This window comes from Syngnathus scovelli, chromosome 3 (assembly GCF_024217435.2).
Source record: "Syngnathus scovelli strain Florida chromosome 3, RoL_Ssco_1.2, whole genome shotgun sequence".
In the NCBI taxonomy this organism is placed as follows: Eukaryota; Metazoa; Chordata; class Actinopteri; order Syngnathiformes; family Syngnathidae; genus Syngnathus; species Syngnathus scovelli.
The window spans coordinates 8,057,526-8,079,726 of NC_090849.1; the positions used below are offsets into that span (position 1 = coordinate 8,057,526).

The following is a 22,201-nucleotide window of genomic DNA, read 5'->3' on the forward strand; positions in this document are numbered from 1 at the left end:
AGTCCAGAGATGAGTCCTGAGACCCTACAGCGGCGAGAGTCGCTTCGCAAACGGGATAGAGCATGAACACTGGTCCTCGTCTCGTGCCATCGACCTGTTTGACGACACATGCACGCGTTATCCTGAAAACGGTATGGATTTGCCCAGTTTAGTATCTGCCGCTGACATTGTCCACATACTTAATACAGAGACAGAGGTCAGGGTAGCCGATGATTTTGCGGGGAACATGGATCTGGCCGCAGATGACACAATCGTTGTCGACTACCCCTCACCCACCGCTGGGGACAACATTCCGACGCAGGACTCCCCGCTGATCGATATGGACTTTGAACTAATACCATCGCTGACTTCAACGCCAGCCAGAGTCAGTAGACAGCCAGATGAATACGCTATGAAGACAGAACCGCTTTCATGGCTCACGGTAGAAGATTACATATGTGTGAAACTAATGGTCGCTCATCTTTTGTACGATGCGTTAATTAAACATGCAAAAATGAAATGTGACGGGTGTACCCTTGATGATCTTAGCCAGTTGCTCCACACGTGCCTGTTTATTGAGGACCGCTGCTTTTATTTCTATGCAAATTATGAAATAGTGACGGCCCAGTTGTGCAATGCTAACGTCCTCCATACTTTATCGACCATGCTTTTCTATTTCAGGACAGTTGGTTCCCTTAAAAACATCTGCAACACGGCTGCTGCCATTTTGCACGACCTCGCGCGTAAATGCAAGGTCTTTGCGCGTCTCCGTTCGATAAAACAAGAATTTAGTGGCATTGTGTTGTTGAGTAATAGTGAAGTCGAACTATTATTTAGAACCTTTGGAAAGACACAATGGGAAATATTGTGAGAAAAATGTGGGCCCAATTGGTGACTGTTCTAACATTGTTTATAGACTGTATTAAATACCATTTGCCAAATGATATAACCGGGGAGCTAAAGAAATTTAAAACCCTAATTGAGTCCAAAGTAACACCACCTGTGTTATTTTCATTCATGCGTTATGTTAAACCTTAGGAGCTGTAGAAAAATTATTTTTTTTTACCATGTCGAATTTCTTTTTTTGTTTACCATGTTTTTATTTTTTTTTTATTTTTACTGCTGTGTGTTTTATATTTTTTTTCTACTCATTAGTAATGTTTTTAAGAACTAGCTGAATTTTCTTTTTTGTAATAAACTATTGTGACCAACAATGTGATTGTTCTTCTGTGTTTATTCAATTTAAAATTACAAAATATCATACCTCTTTGTTTCATTAACCGTGTCACACTCTGATATCCAGCAGACCACATCTAACAATGGGTGGAGAGAGATGTCTTGAAAAGATCTACTATAATGCTAAAAATCCAGCTAGTTTTGGGGGAGAGGCACGCCTACACAGAACAGCGGCTGTTAGCTGTAAAAACACTAACATTAAAAAAGTGAAAGCTTCTTTATCCGATCAAGATGCTTATACTTTACACAAACCAGCCAGAATAACTTTTCCTAGAAATAAAGTTTTTGTTCAAGGTCCTATGGGACAATTTCAAGCAGATTTATGCGATATGGAATCATTAGCACGCTACAATGATGGTTATAAATATTTACTAACCGTACTCGATATTTTCTCGAAACGTGCATATGTACGAGTTTTGAAAGCTAAAACAGGTACGCAGGTCACCAAAGTATTTGAAGATGTCTTATCAGTTCGCGGCGCACCATTACGGCTCCAGACAGATAAGGGGAAATATTTTTTTAACAAACGTTTCCAAAAATTGAGACAGCACAATATTATACATTTTGCAACGTCTTCCGATACAAAAGCGCAAACTGTTGAACGATTCAACAAAACATTAAAGGCACGCATGTGGAGGTATTTCACAGCTAAGAACACACAACGATACGTCAATGTAATTCAGCATTTTATTGTCAGCTATAATGACAGTTTTCATACTAGTATAAAAATGACACCAAATGCCGTAAACAAGGATAATAAAGATATTGTTTTCACCAACCTGTATGCAAACAACCCTTTCCACCGGGGGGACAAGTTCCGGTTCGCTCCAAGTGAAACTGTGCGGCTTTCCAAACTAAGAGGCGTTTTTGAGGGTTATTTACAAAGTTAAACGGACGAAGGTTTCAGAATAACACAACGTCTCCATCGCGTACCCCCCGTCTACAAAATATCGGACTTAGACGGTATGCCTATAGAAGGCAGCTTTTACGAAGTCGAATTACAAAAAGTAAAAATTAAAAAAAATAAAATTTTCCGCATACAGAAAATTCTTAAATCATGCACCGTGTCAGGCAGACGCGAGTTCCTCGTCCACTGGGTTGGCTGGCCGGCCAAATTCGACAGTTGGGTACCCGCAAAGAGCGCTAAAGACATTTGAAGTTCAATAAAACGGTCATTCTGTGAAAATTATAAGATGGGTGAAGGCCAGAGAGAATGCTACGTAACATTAGCGTCAAATGCTAGTATGCACCTTTTCAGCGAAAATACCCTTTCAGATTTAAGGTGGAATTAGCGCAACATCGACTTAAAAGGTTCATGGGAGGTCGGATTATGTGAAATTCATACATCAACTCAATTTCTGACGTTCCTGAGAAAAAAACGGAATTTCTATCTCAAACAGCTGAAGTTTTCTGCTCACAGAGGCGACGTATTCCAAGATGATTCAGAAGTTCGACATATGCTGAAAGTTCGAGGAGGCGTTTACAACGATCACGAATCATTGGGTTTGGAAATTCAAACTCTATTAACTAAAGCGAGTAAGAAAAAGATTGATGTGCAATTTGATCAACATAAGCAGAGGTTCTTGTTTTCGGGCGAAGAAGGTTTGAGAATTATGTTCAAGAGCCCTCTAGCGTACATTGTTGGAATGAACCCTGAACATTGGCTCTCGCTCAGACCGGAAGGCGTAAACGGACAGCATCCGGCCGACAGACGAGCCGGATCATATTTCATATTCGTCTACAGTGACGTCATAGATCAACAGACCAGAACAATCCGTTAGAATTTTAATACGGGAAAGTTATTGTCGTTCTGCATTTTAGATCGAAATAATAAAAAATAATGGCGACGTCAGCCACGCATCCCGATTTGTATCATTTTGTCAATTATTACGGAACACAAGTGGGGGGGCCATTTCAGGGGTTCCAAGGAAGCCCCGTTCAATATGGGTGTGGTCTGGGCTCTATTTTTGCAAAACTCTTCCGCTTCATGGTGCCGATGTTCAAAAATGGGTTTAACTTGGCGAAGCCTCACCTTCAAGCCGCTGCTAAAAACATAGCAACGGATGTAGCAGGGTGCGTCATAGAGAAGATTCACCGAAAACCAGAAACCACTCAAGAAGCTTGCAGCATTATCACGCCAGGGGCGGCCCCCTGGGGGGCGGAGAAAAAGGAGCGTTAAAAGAAAAAGGCGCTCGGCCGATCTCTGATCAGTTGTCAAGAAAAGGCGGAGGAGACACAAGACAGATATTTTCTCTTAAAATAGCCCTTCTACATTTTAAGTCAAGAATGTGTTCTCTCAAGTTTGGACATTTTCTGTCCTCCCATGACGCAACTCTGTATCAAAGACAGTTCTTATGTTGAATTTCTTCCTTTGTCCGCCATTGTGGACCAGGGTCCAATAGAATTTTTTATACCCGGGGACGGCTGAAAATATTTAGATTTATTTGACACGCTACTACATCTGCGTTTAAAGGTCACGCGTAGAGATGGAACAAACATACCGCCGCAAGAACAAATTGGCATTGTGAATTTCCCGATAAACACAATTTTTAGTCAATTAGATGTTTCGCTGGGCGGGCGGCTAATCTCACAATCGCCACACACGCCTCTCGGTCCATCATTGAGTTATTGTTAAACTTTTCAAACGATTCTTTGGAGTCACAATTCACAGCAGGAATGTTCGCAAAAGACACAAGGGGGCGTATGGACTCCATCGCTTTCGAAGGTGGCGGAGCTAACGAAGGTTTAGTTTGTCGCGCGCAGCAGATGGCAGCGTCACGTGAATTCCACCTAACGGGACCGCTTCATGGAGATATGTTCTTTTCTGAACGCCACCTATTGAATAATGTGGATCTGCGCCTGAAGTTAACTCGAGCTCCTGATGATTTCTGTCTCATGAGCGCTCCAGACAGCGATTCTTGTCTCAAGATACTAGGAGCATTACTGTTTGTGAAAAAAGTAACAGTCTCACCGGCCGTAGCAATAGGCCACGCTGCAGCTTTACAGAAAGGTAACGCATTGTATCCATTGACCAGAATCAATATGAAGACATTCTCTATACCTCAAAACTTGCGGATTTGTCATCAAGACAATCTTTTTCTCGGACATATCCCTAAACAAATTCTATTAGCTATGGTAAATCATAACAGCTTCATGGGGCGGAGAGATTTAAATCCGTTTAATTTTTTGGCTCTTAGCCATTGTCATGTAACATGGGGGGTAGAGATGGTGCAAATGGTAGAATATGGATTGTTCACAGGAATAAATTGGCAGAGCTGAAATTCCAAATTTGTCCAAAAGATGGCGCCAGACCAAAACATGAGACCAAAAAAGGGGCCAGAATAAGCTAAGCAAGTTAAAATAGAAATAAAACAGGAACACGGTGTCAGAGTGTGAGTCACGCATGGACGCACAAATGTGATTTTTAGTTTTTGATTTCTTTGCTTGGCTAAAAATGTATTCTGTAACCGCTTTAAGCAATATTATTTGTCAATTCGATCAAGAGACCCGTCACTATGAGAATAGTGGCGTGACATAAATTGTTTGGAGAAGCACAAATGTGATTTTATTTTTTTGATTTCTTTGCTTGGCTAAAAATGTATTCTGTAACCGCTTTAAGCAATATTATTTGTCAATTCGATCAAGAGACCCGTCACTATGAGAATAGTGGCGTGACATAAATTGTTTGGAGAAGCACAAATGTGATTTTATTTTTTTGATTTCTTTGCTTGGCTAAAAATGTATTCTGTAACCGCTTAAAGCAATATTATTTGTCAATTCGATCAAGAGACCCGTCACTATGAGAATAGTGGCGTGACATAAATTGTTTAAAGAAATAGGTCAAGGGTTTGAATTTCTTATTTCAGAGTTAATTGAAGCGTAACTTTAAAAAGTTATTTTCATGGAACAGGAAGAGAAGAAAAGGGGAAGTGAAAGGTTTTACCAGGGGCTAGCTGTGCATTTGGTGGAAAGTACTGCGTGGTCAGGGCGGAAACAGCTGCTGAAGGCCACAGATGTCCAAGCGTGGGAAAAAAACTGGGCACTCATACCCTATAGTAGGCGTGGGAAAACTGACCAGTTTATTCTATAGGCGTGGGAAAACTGGGCAGTCTTACCCTATATGGAAGGTATAGAAGAAAGAAAGGGGAGGGGGGGACCGAGAAGTCTATAAAAAGTCCTGCAGGGGCAGCTTTAGGGCTTTTTTCCCCCAAAGAGCACTCATACGTGAAGGAGCCCGAAGGAGTTTCAAGATTTTTTTTCCAGAGTCCCGAGATCTTTGTGTGAGACGCAGGATCGCTGGTCGGAAATTAACTTGGATTTACTCCAAAAAATTGGACTGGACAACTTTACAGGAGAAATAGGTGAGGGATTACTATTTTTATGTATTTTAGCGAGAGGGGGGAATAGTCATCGGGCCGCCGGCTCCCTCGAGGCCAGCCTGTTTCTCTAATTTGGATTTTAGAAGTAAGATCGAATTGATCACTCGACTTTGCTTCCACCAAAAATAGCACGCAGCTGGTATCTACCTCTTCCCTCTTTCATGAACTGTGTTTTGCAATCGAATTGTTCTGGGATTGAATGATTTTATTAACACGGGTATCAGTGAGTGAACTGGCTTGGGTTAGAGTCCCAGTGGAAGGAACGTGCTAAGAAACACAGAGCTTCTTTTTTGTTAATCAAAGAAGGGCGTAGATTTTTCTTTGTATGTTTTTCCAAACCAAAGAGAACAGCTTGGGTTCAAGTCCCAGTGGAAGAAACGGGCTAAGAAAAACAGAGCTTCTTTTTCTTAATTGAAGAAGGGCGTAGATTTTTTCTTTTGTCCGTTTTTCCAAGATAGGCCTAAAAAAGCGCTGGAGTTTGTGTGATTGAGTGTGTGACTGGTAGGATAAATTGACTAAAAAGCAGTTCTAGCGTTGATCCACGGCAATAAAACAGGCTAGTAATCTGTTGAAATGTCAATTTAAACCTGCATTGAGGATCCTCAAAGAAAAAAAAAATTGAAAAAAATTGTAAAACCTTAAACTACTAAAATTAAGATGGGAAATAAGAACGGTAAATCTCTTGCTCTGCTCTTCTTTAAAACGAGAAGTTCATGGCAAGTAGATTTCTTAATTGTATGCAATACATGCTGAAGTGGAAGAAAATGTATGGAGTACAGGGAAATTTGAAATGTGGAAGAAGTGGTAGAAGTGCTAGAGTGTGGTTGAAATCTTCACAGAGAGATGAGAACGAATTCAAGAGACAAAAGCTAGAAAGATGAAAACTGATGCGGTCACAAGTGTTTGTCAGACCAGGAGACAATAAGGCCCCTGTGAGCAGGTGCAAGGCCGCAGCTCAAGCCGCGGCTCAAGCAAGGGGCAAGAGGAGTTTCCGGTCCTATGCAAATCATGTATCGAAATTTAAAAGATCTGAAACCTCTCCCATATGACAGCAAAACATGTCATTGTCAGGTTATCGCAAATCGTTTTAGATTGTTAGAGCCCCTGTCCACACAAGAAGTATGACAATGCTGTTTGTAGGCCCAATTACAAATGAATAGGGATCAAATTGTGTTACACTGAAGTTAAAATATGCAAATCAAGTGGTAAAGAAATGCAACTTGCTTCTAGAAGATAAATAAATAAAATTAAAATGTGCTGTCCTCGTGTGCATGGGAGGGACCAGCTCATGATCGACCACAGGAAATGGCCAGCCTGTGACGAATCATTGTTGCTGAGACCTACCTTCCGCACGCGAGAGCTGTGCATGTGTATGCGTATGTGTTAAGTTGATGAAGATTGGCTAAACTTTTAGTATAAAGAAATTTGCTAGACTGTTGTCTATTCAATTTACACCGCAGAACAGAAACAATTTTGACAGATAAAAATGAAAGAAAAAGAGAGAAATCTGTTTGCGAGCAGAAACTAATCCACACTAGTGCATGTTAGTGTCAAGCCCTCATGAGAAATTCAGAGTTAACAAAACAACAGAACATGCTTTCAGGAATTGGGAGAAGCTAAATTGTGAATTTAAGATTTTGCAATGCTACATTTAATAGGAATAATTGATTGAAGATTATGCAAAATTCTAAATGCAAGCTAAATCTGAGAGATTGAGTTCTTCAAATTTAAAAACAAAGAAAAAATTCAGATTAATTTGCCAGTTGTTTGTTTTAGTTAAGTCTTTTTTGAATTGGTGGATTGTTCTACCAGGAAACCTGAGTTGAAAATGATATATGAATGTTGTGTGGTGAGCTTGGATGAATTGGGACCAATGTGATGGGAAGACTCCTTTTTGGAGACTGTGTGAGATGCATATGATGAGCATTGATGAATGATTGCCTGAATGAAAGGTTGAATGGTTGAAGTCGTTGGCGACTACTATAGAAAATTAGTAGAGCGACTTTGATGAAAGAGTGATTTTGAGCAGGTTGAATGTTAGAAAGAAACACGTAGCTTTTGGATTGATAATTAACTAGAGAAAAAAACTGGAGAACCAGTAACACATGTAGAAGATATGTGAACTGAGAAATTGAGAAGCGTTTTGGAAAGAAAGTCAAATTAAATGATGATGGAATCGTATGTAGTAAAGAACGCATTCTCCCAAAAAGTTTGTCAAGGTGTGAGGCATGGGCGTTGCCAAGCCTCAAAAGGGGGGAGTGAGTAGGACAGATAGTGGAAGATAGTAATAATACAACACTTTATGACAATGAATTTTCGAATACATTTGGTGTTATATTGTGGTAATTTTTTTGTTCTGGTGTAGATAGGTTAGCAACACGAGAGATTTAGAGGTTCAAAAGAAAGACAGTTAAAAGAAAACATTTTTGATTTGGACAATTGCAGGCTAACAGGAGCATGAGAACGATAAGAACTACGAGGTGGGATCCAATTTCATTGGGGAGATTGAGAATTCACAGCACCATACTCTAAGTCACATTTTTGAGCAAGCATGACAATAACATGTGAGAGGTCAAGACATACAGATCAGGGCTTGATGTGGAAAGCAGACCTCGATGAGTTGATTTTCAATAATGATACTGAAGACAACATACTGTCCGATTAAATTGGAACTATAGATAAAATGTAGCTCAAAAATAGGATGAGTTGCAGGATTTACGATATAAAAACGAGACCGCTGTTATTAGGAGAATTTGAAGTTTGGTAAATAAATGTTACCAGCAAATTGATGGAAGCAGCTACATTTGGAGATAGTCTTACAAGTTTGACGTCCCAGCCTGTCATTCTAAGTGTCAGGGCCCCTGAAACCCAATCCGAGTCTTCGCCTGCAGCCGTGAACAACTACAAAATGGTGCCTGGCTCTGAAGCACCTTTGACCTTTGGCGAAGGACAAGAAAAGACTGCTGTTGTGCTTGGAGAAGGACAAGTACACTCCGGAGGACAGACAACATCCTCGGGGACGAGAAAAGACAGTGAAAAGCGGAGGAACTCACAATGATGAAAATTGACTCATTTGAACAATGGACTCATTCAAGAGTGATGGATGGGGTCGCTCTGAAGCAACAACAAAAGAACACCAACTTGAGAGGGTGAAGTGCGGCAAAAAGATATGGACTTGGAGTGTCCGACAACCAAATCGCACTCCTTGCTACGGCGTTCCCAAATTTGGTGAAGCTTGGTTCAAAGTGGAAGGGAGGTTCATTGTGCACTGAGTTTGACAGAACTGAGGAGATTTGATAAATAAATAAATAAAAATTTGAAAAATACATAGGGCTCCAGAGAAAAGCATTATAATCAGAGATTGAACGGATTTGGATAAAACAAATAGGCTAAAACGGTAGGAAACAAGAGCAAGATCTGATATTTTGGCTCATCAAGCTTAAAACGTAGAGGTCGAGTTATATAAATTTTAGAACAGGACATTTGGCAGTCAGGAGGAAGCTAGGTTGCTCAATGTACCTACTCAATACAATAGTAAGGTTTTTTATACCACAGTGGAGGTTGGATGGTCAGAAAGTTAGGTACGTTCAATTTTTGACATTCACACAATCATGCATAAGAGACACAAGGCGACAGTTAACAAGACAATGACTGCAATAGGGGCCACCTACGACTGCACCGACATGAAAAAGTAGAAGCGAGAGAGCAGAGTATGGGATTATATGCTAAAACGTCTGCTATACAGTTACCGATAGGAGATTCTATCAAAAGAAGCTACATGAGAGATGGATTAGAATCCCTTTGTCTGTGTGTTCTGTTTGTGAGTAATCTCTGTAAAATTGTGACAGTCTTGTTGTCGTTCGTCTGAACTTTGTATGCCGTTTTGTGTATGTGTGCGTGCAGATGTGTGTGTGCGTGTGTGTGTTCACACCCTGTGTGGGTGCGAGCGTGTGAGGAGAAAGAAGGCATGGGTAAGACAATCTCTTTTAAACCAGGAGGCAATAAATGGGAACGCCCCTGTCATAAATAGTTTTTGGTTAAAGGGAATCATTAGGAGGTGTTCAAACTCTTCCCGCAAACACTCCTATTTGCCAGTTAAATGGGCACGACAATTGACTACGAGAGTTGCAAACAACAGATGAAGAGCAGTCCTTGGCAGATTATATGATCAGGACGCTCAAACTGTGTCAAAGACAAATTTACTGCCGCTTGATCTTTCCTCCTCACAGGTCGACAACCCCATCAATCCAGGAGACTGGGTCTACATCGAGGTCATCAAAAGAAGGAACTGGGCCAGCCACGACGGGAGGGACCATTCCAAGTCTTGCTGACTACACATGTTGCATCCAAGGTTGCAGGACCCACAAATGCATTAACGACGATTGCTCTCCAGGAGGAAACTGGATGGGAGCTTTGGACATCACCGCTGTGTGCCAGGATGAGAGACCCGTTTTCAAGGTGTAAGGGCTCTACTACCAACATGGCTGCACCATCGGACGGGACCTACTTCATCCAGAAGTTCAGAGGCACTGCCTCACCTGCATCCTATGAGTGCACGTGCCTGTTCAGTACGGATCATGGTTTTGTGGTCACGAGAGTTGTCCGATGTTGCCTGCCAACTGGACACGAGTGTGTGCGCCAGTGTGTGTGACAGACCTCACCTACAGACTAGAACATCAGCAGCTGACGAAAACGCGAGCACATATACAACTTCTTAGACGTGACAGATGTGATAATGATAATGAGACGTGGATTGCGTAGATGCTGTTCTGTTGAGCATGTATTACGGAATCTTGTTGATTTGACCATCAAATATGTTTCGCAAGTAATGGATACGCTGATGTACTGTTTCTTTGTTTTTCTTTTTGTTTTTATTGATAGCATTCTGGTCGCCTTAAGGCAAAGGTACCGTGTAAGAACTTTCCTGCTAATAACATCTGGCCAGCAGGTTTTTCGCTTACACAATAAGTTTGATCTGGGGTATTAAGGTAATGCCTCATCTTCACTGGAAAGTGTTGCTATCATTGTTTGTTGTTTTTATTTTTCCTATTCTTCTTTCTTCATTATACATATATATGTGTTTTTTTCTTACTTGTCTTTGTTGTTTGGGGTAGCATAATCATATGATAAAACAGGAGGGAGATGTTAGGGTTTTCCAGATTATCTTTATCATAGGATTATGTTGGAATGCAACAGGTAATAAATACCTTACCTTGTCCTCTTTATCACAAGATCGTAAAACATCCCCTGAGATGTTTAGACTAGAGGACAAGGGCTTTCTATTCAGCCCACTCATACCCCCACTCTGTTTCTCTTAATAAATATTCTCTTGCAGGAAGGAGAGTCCAGAGCTCTATTCGAACATCGCTGCACGCACAGCGACGAATGGACTCTCCACCTGCAGGTGTCTAAAAGAACTTGCTTGTCTACCGTGTGGTTCTTGCAAAATAAGTTGGAGTGAGCAAATCTCTAACATTTTGTATATTACTTACTTCATTGTGCGCGGATTTGTACTGAATATGCAACCGATGGTTTGGGGCCGATTTAAATAAAATAAATAAAAGTAACATCAGACAACTTTAGAGAATTGAATAACTTCCGTAGTTATTTGAGCCACGAGTGAATTTCGATCCGTTCGAAAGTTTGTTTCGTCTGAATAAATTAACGGAAGTGTTTAAATCGGATTATTGGTTTTGTGTAGAACGGAAAGTAATTTAACTATTTGAAGGGCGTAGGCCCGCTTCCCCTTTTGACGGGCCGCGTAAAAAGTAACTCCGAATAAGTTAGAGAATTAAATAACTTTCGTAAATATTTAAGGGAAGAGTGAATTTCGTTAAAAGTGAATTCGTTTGAAAATTTACTTTTTCTAAATAAAATAACGACGACGGTTAAAATAAATCATTAGAGTTGGTGGAGGATAAAAGTATTTCGATTGTCCGTCGGGCGCGGCCCAGTTCCTAAACTTGTCGGGCCACGTCAAAAGTTAAATGGGACACGATCAAAAAATAGACTTGCCTTCCAAATTAATTATTGGGCAAATTTAAATAGAGCACGACATTTTTATTCGGTTTAAGAAAGTCGTTACTCTTTTTAAAGCAATCAAGTGGGGTGAAGAACTCTGACGGTTAAGTGCTAGATCTACGTATAAGAAGTTAGAATTAATAATCTAAAGTGCATTAATTTTCTTCTTAAAGGCTATTGTTGTCACACTTTTATTAATTCGATTCTCTTTCGAATAAAAAAAGTTGGTCGGCTCGCTGCATGAGCGACCAAGTAGAACGGACCCATATCAACATTTACTTCGGCAAAACTAGTGCTTGGGTGCGCTATACAAACGAATCCCTGAGGTCTTAACAAAGACATCTAAAAAATATCCGTAACAAAATAAGAACTTCAAACATTAGCGGGGAGCCATCAATACGATGCGGTCACTTCGAAGTCTTGCCTCGAATTGAGTTACTCGGCTCGAGCTTCGGGTGACTTGAGAGGGATTGGCGTCGTACAAAAATTAGATTGATTCCGGTGGAGTTAATTTAACTCGGGTGGTTAGATTACGGACGAATCTCCGAACCCGGCTAAAACAAACCCGTTACCGGGTAGCCGGGGGCACCTTAATGCGAGAGGTGCGTTTGACACCATGAAGGTTGACAAATACCTGCCAAAGCTTTTCAGCCCAATTTCGAAGCTGGGATATGTACACGTGAATTTCATAATTTATACACAGCAACAGGGCGTTTTTTGAAAGATTTACCTCTTTGTATCGATCAACAGGATTTTAGTCAAGGTTACTTTGTTTTCAATTTAAGTCAGGCAGATGACTCTGGGGCTTTGTCACCCGTAAATAACGGTGTTTTAAGACTAGATTTGCGTTTCTGTACGCCGCTACCGCACACAGTCACTCTTATTGCATACGCGGCTTACGATTCCTTTATTGAGATTAATGCCAAGAGGGAAGTATTGATGGACTATTATTAACGCTATGAACGGGTGTGAATTGGACTTGATTATGACTCGGCTGCAAAGAGCGTTGTTTGGAGGTGTTTATGCATCAGACGAGTTAGCTGACGTCAAAGACACACCCCCTACACATTACATTGTAAATACTGATCCGAGGCATCTACCGGGTGAACGTTGGATCGCTTTAACTTTAGAATTGAATGGTTCGGCCACATTCTTTGACCCTTTTGGTCTGCCACCGGACAGTCCATATTACCCGTCAAGTATATACAGATTTCTGAAGGAGCATTCTAATCGGGTAGAATACCAGAACGGCCAACTGCAACACGAACTGACAGACACCTGCGGTCAACAATGCGTGTATTATTTAAGCCAACGTGGATGGAGGCTCACCTATCATGAAGTGATGACTCATTACAATCTTGATCCTCTGAATAACGACGCCATGGTTAGCGAATGTCGAAGGCCAGACCGGATGTGCGGCGGACAAACATCATGTTCATTGCATAAATTTAAAAAAAATCATTGTCTGAAACCGTGTTAATGTTTTATATAAATCTCTTTTATTCAATAAACATTGTTAAAGAGAGTTACAGAGTCATGCGTTTTTTTTCCAGTAACAACAATAGAGTATCTAACGTCTAATAATGAACCCATTTTACTACCGGCGATATCTTCTTTTTTTTCTTTTATTTATCACGCTTACATCTTTTGCATAAGAAACATCCTCATCTTCATCCCTAGCGTATTTTAAACGTTTAAAATCTGCACGAGCCAAGGGGTTGGAGATGCTTGTTTTCCGGTAGGTTGAGCTGTGCTAGTGTACGGAGAAATTCGGTCCAACCTACCGGTTGGCCGGTTAGTTTAGTTGTACTCACGCATAGATGTCTCAACAAATTGCTCATATGGGAGCCTTTGACACTTTTTCCTCTAAAAATAAATTCTTCTGCCGATAATCTTTTCAACACATAGGTGGCGTTGCGACGGAAACGTGGACCAATGGCGTCCAAAATATCACCCCACTGTTCACCTGCCACCTCATCCGTCGGGTTTCTTTCACCCCCCTCATTGGCTTCGTTCCGAATCGCAATAGGAATTTGTCTTTTTGTTTGACCAACCCTATGTGCATCAGGGCTTGATAAATTTTGATCTTTTCATATTGATTTAAATTTTTATTATCCAAAATCTGCTTCATCTCTTCATCCAAAGAATACTCGGGTGTATCGCGAATGGTCGGGGCAGGTCGATTTAGTCTCTCGAGCTGATAAGGGGAGATCAGGTATTTTCTGCGCCGTTTTCAAACTCATTTTATGATTTGTTCATAAAAACCCTAACGACGCTCCCCAGAACAGGTGCGAATGCGGCTAGTAAAGGCAATATGAAACCACCTTTCTAAACTAACACAGCTCTTTTCTTCTTCAAAGTATTTTTCTTATCAGCCAAAAAGCGGATATTTTTTTTGCTTTTTTAGTTTCTTGTAGTTTTGATTTTAGAGGGACATGTCCTTTAAGAAGATTTAGAACAATCTCACACAATGCCATCCATCCATCCATCCATCCATCCATCCATCCATCCATCCATCCATCCATCCATCCATCCATCCATCCATCTTCTTCCGCTTATCCGGGGTCGGGTCGCGGGGGCAGCAGCTTCAGGAGGGACTCCCAGACTTCCCTCTCCCCAGCCACTTCATCCAGCTCATCCCGGGGGACCCCAAGGGGTTCCCAGGCCAGCTGAGAGACATAGTCTCTCCAGCGCGTCCTGGGTCGTCCCCGGGGTCTCCTACCGGTGGGATATGCCCGGAACACCTCCCCAGGGAGGCGTCCAGGAGGCATCCGGATGAGATGCCCGAGCCACCTCATCTGGCTCCTCTCAACGTGGAGGAGTAGCGACTCTACTCCGAGTCTCTCCCGGATGACCGAGCTTCTCACCCTATCTCTAAGGGAGAGCCCGGACATCCTGCGGCGAAAACTCATTTCGGCCGCTTGTATCCGATTGGGACCCGGCTGGGCACAGCCCGAAAAGGAAACGTGGGTCCCCCTTCCCATGGGCTCACCACCTTTGGGAGGCTGCCAAAGGGGTCGGGTGCAGTGTGAGCTGGGCGGCGGCCAAAGGCAGGGACCTTGGCGGTCTGATCCCCGGCTGCAGAAGCTGGCTCTTGGGACATGGAATGTCACCTCTCTGGCTGGAAAGGAGCCCGAGCTGGTGTGCGAGGCAGAAAAGTTCCGACTAGATATAGTCGGACTAGCCTCCACGCACAGTTTGGGTTCCAGTACAAGCCCTCTCGAGAGGGGCTGGACTCTCTTCCACTCTGGAGTTGCCCACAGTGAGAAGCGTTGAGCAGGTGTGGGTATACTTATTGCCCCCCGGCTGGGCGCCTGCACATTGGGGTTCACCCCGGTGAACAAGAGGGTAGCCTCCCTCCGCCTTCGGGTGGGGGGACGGGTCCTGACTGTTGTTTGTGTCTATCCACCAAACGGCAGCTCAGAGTACCCACCCTTCTTGGAGTCCCTGGAGGAAGTGCTGGAGAGCGCTCCTTCTGGGGACTCCATCGTTCTACTGGGTGACTTCAATGCTCACGTGGGCAATGACAGTGAGACCTGGAAGGGCGTGATTGGGAGGAACGCCCCCCCCCCCCCCAATCTGAACCCGAGCGGTGTTCTATTATTGGACTTCTGTGCTCAACACGGATTTTCAATAATGAACACCATGTTCAAACATAAGGGTGTCCATGTGTGCACTTGGCACCAGGACACCCTAGGCCGCAGTTCGATGATCGACTTTGTAGTCGTGTCATCGGATTTGCGGCCGCATGTTTTGGACACTCGGGTGAAGAGAGGGGCGGAGCTGTCAACTGATCACCACCTGGGGTGGGTTGGCTCCGATGGTGGGGGAAGATGCCGGTCCGACCTGGCAGACCCAAACGCTCTGTGAGGGTCTGCTGGGAACGTCTGTTCCCCTGTCAGGAAGAGCTTCAACTCCCACCTCCGGCAGAGCTTTTCCCACGTCCCGGGGAAGGCAGGGGACATTGTTCCTCCATTGTAGAGGCGGCCGACCGGAGCTCTGGCCGTAAGGTCGTTGGTGACTGTCGTGGCGGCAATCCCCGAACCCGCTGGTGGACACCGGCGGTAAGGGATGCCGTCAAGCTGAAGAAGGAGTCCTACTGGGCCGTTCTGGCCTGCGGGACTCTGGAGGCAGCTGACAGGTACCGGATGGCTAAGCGGAACGCGGCTTCGGTGGTGGCTGAGGCAAAAACCCGGGCGTGGGAGGAGTTTGGCGAGGCCATGGACAATGACTTCCGGACGGCTTCGAGGAAATTCTGGTCCACCATCCGGCGTCTCAGGAGGGGGAAGCAGTGAAACATCAACACTGTTTACAGTGGGGATGGCGTGCTTCTGACCTCGTCTCGGGACGTCGTGAGTCGGTGGGGAGAATACTTCGAAGACCTCCTCAATTCCACCTACACGCCTTCCATTGTGGAAGCAGGGCCTGGGGACTCTGAGGCGGGCTCTCCAATCTCTGGGGTTGAAGTCACTGAGGTAGTTAAAAACTCCTCGGTGGCAAGGCCCCGGGGGTGGATGAGATCCGCCCGGAGTTCTTAAGGGCTCTGGATGTTGTGGGGCTGTCATGGCTGACACATTGCGTGGACATTGGGGAAAGTACCTCTGGATTGGCAGACTGGGATGGTGGTTCCCCTCTTTAAGAAGGGGGACCGGAGGGTGTGTTCCAATTACAGGGGAATCACACTCCTCAGCCTCCCTGGTAAGGTCTATTCAGGGGTGCTGGAGAGGAGGGTCCGTCGGGAGGTTGAACCTCGGATTCAGGAGGAGTAGTGTGGCTTTCGTCCTGGCCGTGGAACAGTGGACCAGCTCTACACCCTCAGCAGGATCCTCGAGGGTGCATGGGCGTTCACCCAACCAGTCCACATGTGTTTCGTGGACTTGGAGAAGGCGTTCGATCGTGTCCCTCGGGAGATTCTGTGGAGGGTGCTTCGGGGGTACAGGGTGCCGAGCCGACTGATAAGGGCGGTTCTGTCCCTGTATCATCGATGCCAGTTTGGTCAGCATTTCCGGCAGTAAGTCGGATTCGTTCCCAGTGAGGGTTGGACTCCGCCAAGGCTGCCCTTTGTCACCGATTCTGTTCATAACTTTTATGGACAGAATTTCTAGGCGCAGCCGAGGCGTTGAGGGGATCCGGTATGGGGACCTCAGCATCGCGTCTCTGCTTTTTGTAGACGACGTGGTGCTGTTGGCTTCTTCAGGCCGTGATCTCCAGCTCTCACTGGAGCGGTTCGCAGCCTAGTGTGAAGCGGTCGGCATGAGGGTCAGCACCTCCAAATCCAAGTCCATGGTCCTCGATCGGAAAAGGGTGGAATGCCCTCTCCGGATCGGAGATGAGATCCTGCCCCAAGTGGAGGAGTTTAAGTTTAAGGAGTTTAAATCTCAATCAATGATTTCACTAAACTAGTAGGACCTCTGAGGAGTAAATGCTTACGTTTGGCCGGTTTGGATGTAAACAAAGACTTGAGTAACGGAGCATTTGTTTTTAAAAGCTTCGTCATCGTTTTATTGTTTGGGGATATAAACTACAGGCCACTGTTTATGCAGTACACCTGTACGTAGTCTATATTGTTCTGGGCACGTAGGTGTCAAATCTATCACTAAATACCCGTGTGGCTCCCTTGTAGCATCCTCAAAACACTCCAGGAAAAACGTGCGGTTGTTGGGAGAAATTTGATTCGCCAAAACATTCACTTGCAATTTACCGCAGGGGTTTTTGAACAAAATCAAATAATTACTGTTTAAACTAATAGTACGGCTGAATTTGCCCTGATGGAATACATTCTGTGTTAGCATTATAACGCTTAAATTTTTATGATGTCTATATTGGGTGAATATTCGAACCACTTCCGGATTATCCGAAGCTTGGAAGATGATGTCATCCAGAATCAATAGATGCTGCTGCTGTGGCTCGTCATCAAAAGATTCAGGCAGTCCTTTGATAAAAATTATGTCTTTATTCAGGTTTTTGAGCTCATCGTACATTGGTTGTATGAAGTATAAACCCAGACAATATTATTAGTTTTTTTTCTCATAACATGTTCAGGATTTTCCAATACATTTTTTACAAAGAAAGTCTTGCCACAACCTGAAGGCCCTGCTACTAAAGATGAAAAAGAAAGTTCTAATCTAGGGTCAAATTCAATTTGGTTAAAAGCCATTTCCACACACGCACGCACGCTGGGATAGAGAAATGTCAATAGCCAAACGGTTCAGTGGTGCCTCGTCCCAACAGCCTTCTTTTGTCATATACCACACGAAACTGCTCGGAAAATGACGTGTTTCTGAGATTAAACCCTCTCTTATCGCGAACAATTTTATGTTGAGGAGCATATAGCACATCTGAGGTTGCACCCGATGTGTCGATGTACCCTTGAACCAAATTGAGCATGCTATCGAGATTGATGCTCTGACCGCTTTCATGAGTCTGCGTGATTCCCTTCACCTTCATGACTGTGCGACCTGTCTCCCGCGTCCTGTAAGCGTATGTTTTTGGCCCTGCTGAGACAAATTCTAAAATGCTGTCATTCGAAAGCTCATCTGTCAAATCACTCAGATGATCTCCTAGAGGGAGAACACTTTCGCCCGGTTTCACCGTGTACACAAGGCTGTCTGTATCGGTGTAAAAGACTCGCCTCTGTAAAATTTCTAAATAGCTGTACATTTTTAGACGTGCATAGGCTGTTGTGAAACACGCTGCAGCCACGTTTGATGTTTTTGACGCGGGTATCTCATTGTTTATGTTGAAACAATACTGTACAATCGAAAGCTTTTCGCTGATAAAGTGGAAGAATTTCACATCGTACAGGCCTGAAAACAGAAGTTAAAAAAAAATCCTCGGATTTTGTCACATTTTTGTGTTTGTCATGTTCTCACGCTGATTGTTAAGACAGAGTTTTGAAACCTGTCTTTTTCCCTGGTTTACAGCAATTTTGGAAGGGTCTAGTTCAGTGGTCACCAAACTACGGCCCGTCAGCACATTTGGCCCGGCCCTCTGAACAATACCAGAGACGCTATCGGATTTTTTTTCCTATTTGGTCTCCAGAAAAAAAATCCTAGGCCCCGCTCTGTCAAAGAGAGAACGGAATAATGGCGAAAAGGTTAGGTAAGAGAAAAATTGATTCAGGATGCAGGGTATTTAACCTGCAGTGGACAAACGATTATTTTTTTGTTCAATGCAAAGAAAAGGCTGTTTGTCTCATCTGTCAAGAGACGGTGGCGGTATTCAAAGAATACAATCTTCGCCGACACTATGAATCCCATCACAAAGACAAGTACGATAGCTTGCAAGGCCAAATACGAGCAGACAAACTCTCAAAGCTAAAAAGTGGACTACTATCTCAGCAGAATACATTTGTACGCCAAGCTCAGCTGAACCAGGCATCCGTTTGGGCCAGCTTTCGGGTTGCTCAACTAATAGCAAGCAGCGGTAAGTCTTTCACTGACGGAGAGTTTGTTAAGAAATGTATGGATGCTGTCGCGGAGGAGGTGTGTCCCGAGAAGAAAGATGTATTTAATGCCGTAAGTCTGTCGGCGAGTACAATCACCAGGCGCGTTGAAGAAATCGTGAGTAATGTATATGCCCAGCTGCAGCAGAAGACGAAAGAATTTGACTTTTTTTCATTAGCACTGGATGAGAGCACGGACGTGCAGGACACAGCCCAACTGCTCATTTTTATTCGTGGAGTTAGCGCAAACTTTGAGATATGCGAGGAGCTGGCAGCCCTCCAAAGTCTGAAAGGGACTACAATGGGAGAGGATATTTTTGACAAAGTGTGCCAAACCATGGAGGAGTTGAACCTGAACTGGTCAAAGCTGGCTAGCATCACGACTGACGGGGCTCCTAGCATGGTGGGCGAAACTCGCGGTCTAATAGGACGCATGAACCGGGAGTTGGAAAAAAGGGGTCTCACCGCCCCGCTACGAGTCCACTGCCTAATTCACCAGCAAGCACTGTGCTGCAAAGTGTTGACGTGGGATTCTGTAATGAAGGTTGTGGTGTCGTGCATAAACTTCATCAGAGCAAAGGGACTTAAACACAGGCAGTTCCAAGAATTCCTGTCTGAACTAGAGTCTGCGCACAGAGATGTGCTGTACTACATAGAGGTTCGATGGCTGAGCCGGGGCAGAGTTTTGAGACGTTTTTACGAGCTGCTACCCGAAATTAACGCATTTCTTCATTTAAAAGACAAAACGGTCCCAGAGCTGATCGACCCAGAATGGAAATGGCACCTCGCATTTTTAACAGACGTGACAGAAATACTTAACAGCCTTAACTTGCAGCTACAAGGCGAGGGGAAACTCATTTGCGACATGTATTCACACATAAAAGCATTTGAGGTGAAATTAGCGCTGCTTTTGGAACAAGTGAAAAAGCGCAACTTCGTCCATCTCCCTGCTACCCAAAAGCTGTCGACAGAGAACCCAGCGGTCCCGTTCCCAGCTGAAAAGTGCGTGGAAGCACTGGAAATGCTGAAGGCGGAGTTCGGTGTGCGATTCAGTGAACTACATGTTCATGCAAAAGAAATACGTCTTTTTCAGAACCCCTTTGTTGCCGACATTGATGAAGCCCAGCCTTCATATCAGTTTGAGTTGGCTGAGTTACAGAACTGTGATGTTCTGAAAGACGCATTCAAACCCAACAGTCTCATTGACTTCTATGCCGCCCTCCCAAACGACACGTACCCTAACATCAAAAAACACGCAATGAAAATGTCCACAGTTTTTGGCAGCACGTATATCTGCAAGAAAACCTTTTCACGCATGAAACTGCTGAAAACTCCGATGAGATCAAGATTGACAGATGAACATTTGCATCAGTGCTTGAGACTGGCTGTAACTAGAATGGAACCTGATATTCAACTTCTACCCAGCCAGATGCAGGCCCACAGTTCACACTGATGAACATACATAGGTAAGCTCACTTTTCTGACTTGAATGAGTCATTTTGAGCATAAACAAATATAATAAAATCTACTGGGATAAAATCCATCTTTACAACCATACTGGTAGTGAAATGTATTGTGCTGTGTAGGTGCTGTATCACTTAGTTCAGTTTCTCAACCTGCTTCCTTTGTGGTTTTCACAGGGAAGTTGATGAGAGAGAGCTGCAAACAGCGGTGTCTACAAGCCTACTGGAACCTACAAAAGGATTATAAGGAAGGAACACAAGAACTTTAAGAGACTGCTCATATGTGTCAGAGAGATTCTGCTCTGACAACTGAGCTGAACTTTTATCTGTTAAGATTGTGCATGGCACAACAGAAAGTTAATGTTCTATGGCTTTTTTTTCTATGAAGAACCCAGAGAGAGTTATTTAGTTATTATTTATTTCATAAATAGTGTTGTTTATTTCCTGTTTTTTTCTGTGAAGAAGTCAGAGAGGGTTATTTAGTTATTATTTATTTCATTAATAGTGTTATTATTTATTTCCTGACTTTTTTTCTGTAAAGAACCTGGAAAGGGTTATTTGGTTATGTGTGGCTTTCTGGAAAACAATAAATTTTTTAAGCACCCCTACGATCGTCACACTTTTTCTGTTACAAACTGACACCGGCCCCCCCATCAGAGAAGGGAAAAGTTATGTGGCCCTCACAGGAAAAAGTTTGGGGACCCCTGGTCTAGTTGGATACCCTGATGAATTGCGTACCCTTCTATGTATCTTTCTCTCTCACCTGATTGACCACGTGAGCCGGATAACCTGAAGATTCCTGTTTACCTTTTAGAAATGTTTGCATGTAATCACGGAAAATTGTGTCACTCGCCCTTGTGTAATGCCATACTTCGGTAATATCTGCAACCGTGTAGCCGAGGTCAAGTGCCTTAATAAATTCAGGGGTTGTCCAAACACCTGTTAACGATCTTTGCTCATCAGTATGTGTACAAGCCGTCTGCTGGTTGTTACGCTCAGCGCATGTACGACAGTGTGAAGCCGAGTTTACCTTTAGCTGTTTTGAAGGGTAAAACAGGAAAATGCAAACCACGGGGTGGGTTGACTGTGGCGCTGATGAAACCGAAATACGACTTGGGGTCTTTAAAATCACCGTGTGGATAATCGTTGGATGACCGATGGGGTAGGTGCCTGTACTATTGATGAAAGGGTATAATGACGTCACATCAGCATACAACACACGCTCGTTAGGTTCTGCCGTGTATCTTAAAATGAATGCGTTTGTTCGAACCCCTCGGCTTGAGCGGTGTAGGAAATTTGGCTTTTTTCAGGAATTCCTTCACCTCTATGTTCAAGTTTTTCATTTGCAACCATTCGTGCTCCCACATAATTACAAGGTGCACATCCTGTTTAAGCTGTAGTTCCTGAATTTTCTTTTGGGTGTTATCAAACCTCTCCTGAAAAGGGCATTTTGTTGTCGGACATATTTTAGAGAGGTCGTAGCATTCTGTGCAGCCGTGGTGATAACAACCAAAATACTCAAACACTATTTTTACGCCCCCAATTTCAGAATAGCCGTCTACCGTGTAGTTACCTATCCTAACCTCGCCCCCGTTCAATGCATGCCTAATGTGAATATTTTGGCTATGCATGATCCATTGCATGTACTGAATAGAGTCATGCGAAAAAGCTTTGTACTG

General features: G+C 43.6%; 1 protein-coding gene across 1 annotated transcript; it reads left to right on the forward strand.

Moving 5' to 3' along the window:
- Positions 1–226: 226 nt before the first annotated feature.
- Positions 227–20,512, forward strand: LOC125994676 (general transcription factor II-I repeat domain-containing protein 2-like). The gene is made up of 4 exons (XM_068650125.1): positions 227–364; positions 15,518–15,756; positions 18,657–18,711; positions 18,959–20,512. The coding sequence occupies exons 1-4, from the start codon at positions 227–229 to the stop codon at positions 20,510–20,512; spliced, it is 1,986 nt and encodes a 661-aa protein (XP_068506226.1).
- The last annotated feature ends 1,689 nt before the right edge of the window (positions 20,513–22,201 follow it).

What these genes read in the sequence shown, in the direction of transcription:
- LOC125994676 (XM_068650125.1), top strand. Translation starts at nt 227, where the DNA reads ATGGATCTGGCCGCAGATGACACAATCGTTGTCGACTACCCCTCACCC. An exon ending in ACTCTGGAGGCAGCTGACAG is followed by an intron (nt 15,757 to 18,656) that starts GTACCGGATGGC and finishes TTTGGTCTCCAG; the next exon opens with AAAAAAAATCCTAGGCCCCG. An exon ending in AACGGAATAATGGCGAAAAG is followed by an intron (nt 18,712 to 18,958) that starts GTTAGGTAAGAG and finishes CTATCTCAGCAG; the next exon opens with AATACATTTGTACGCCAAGC.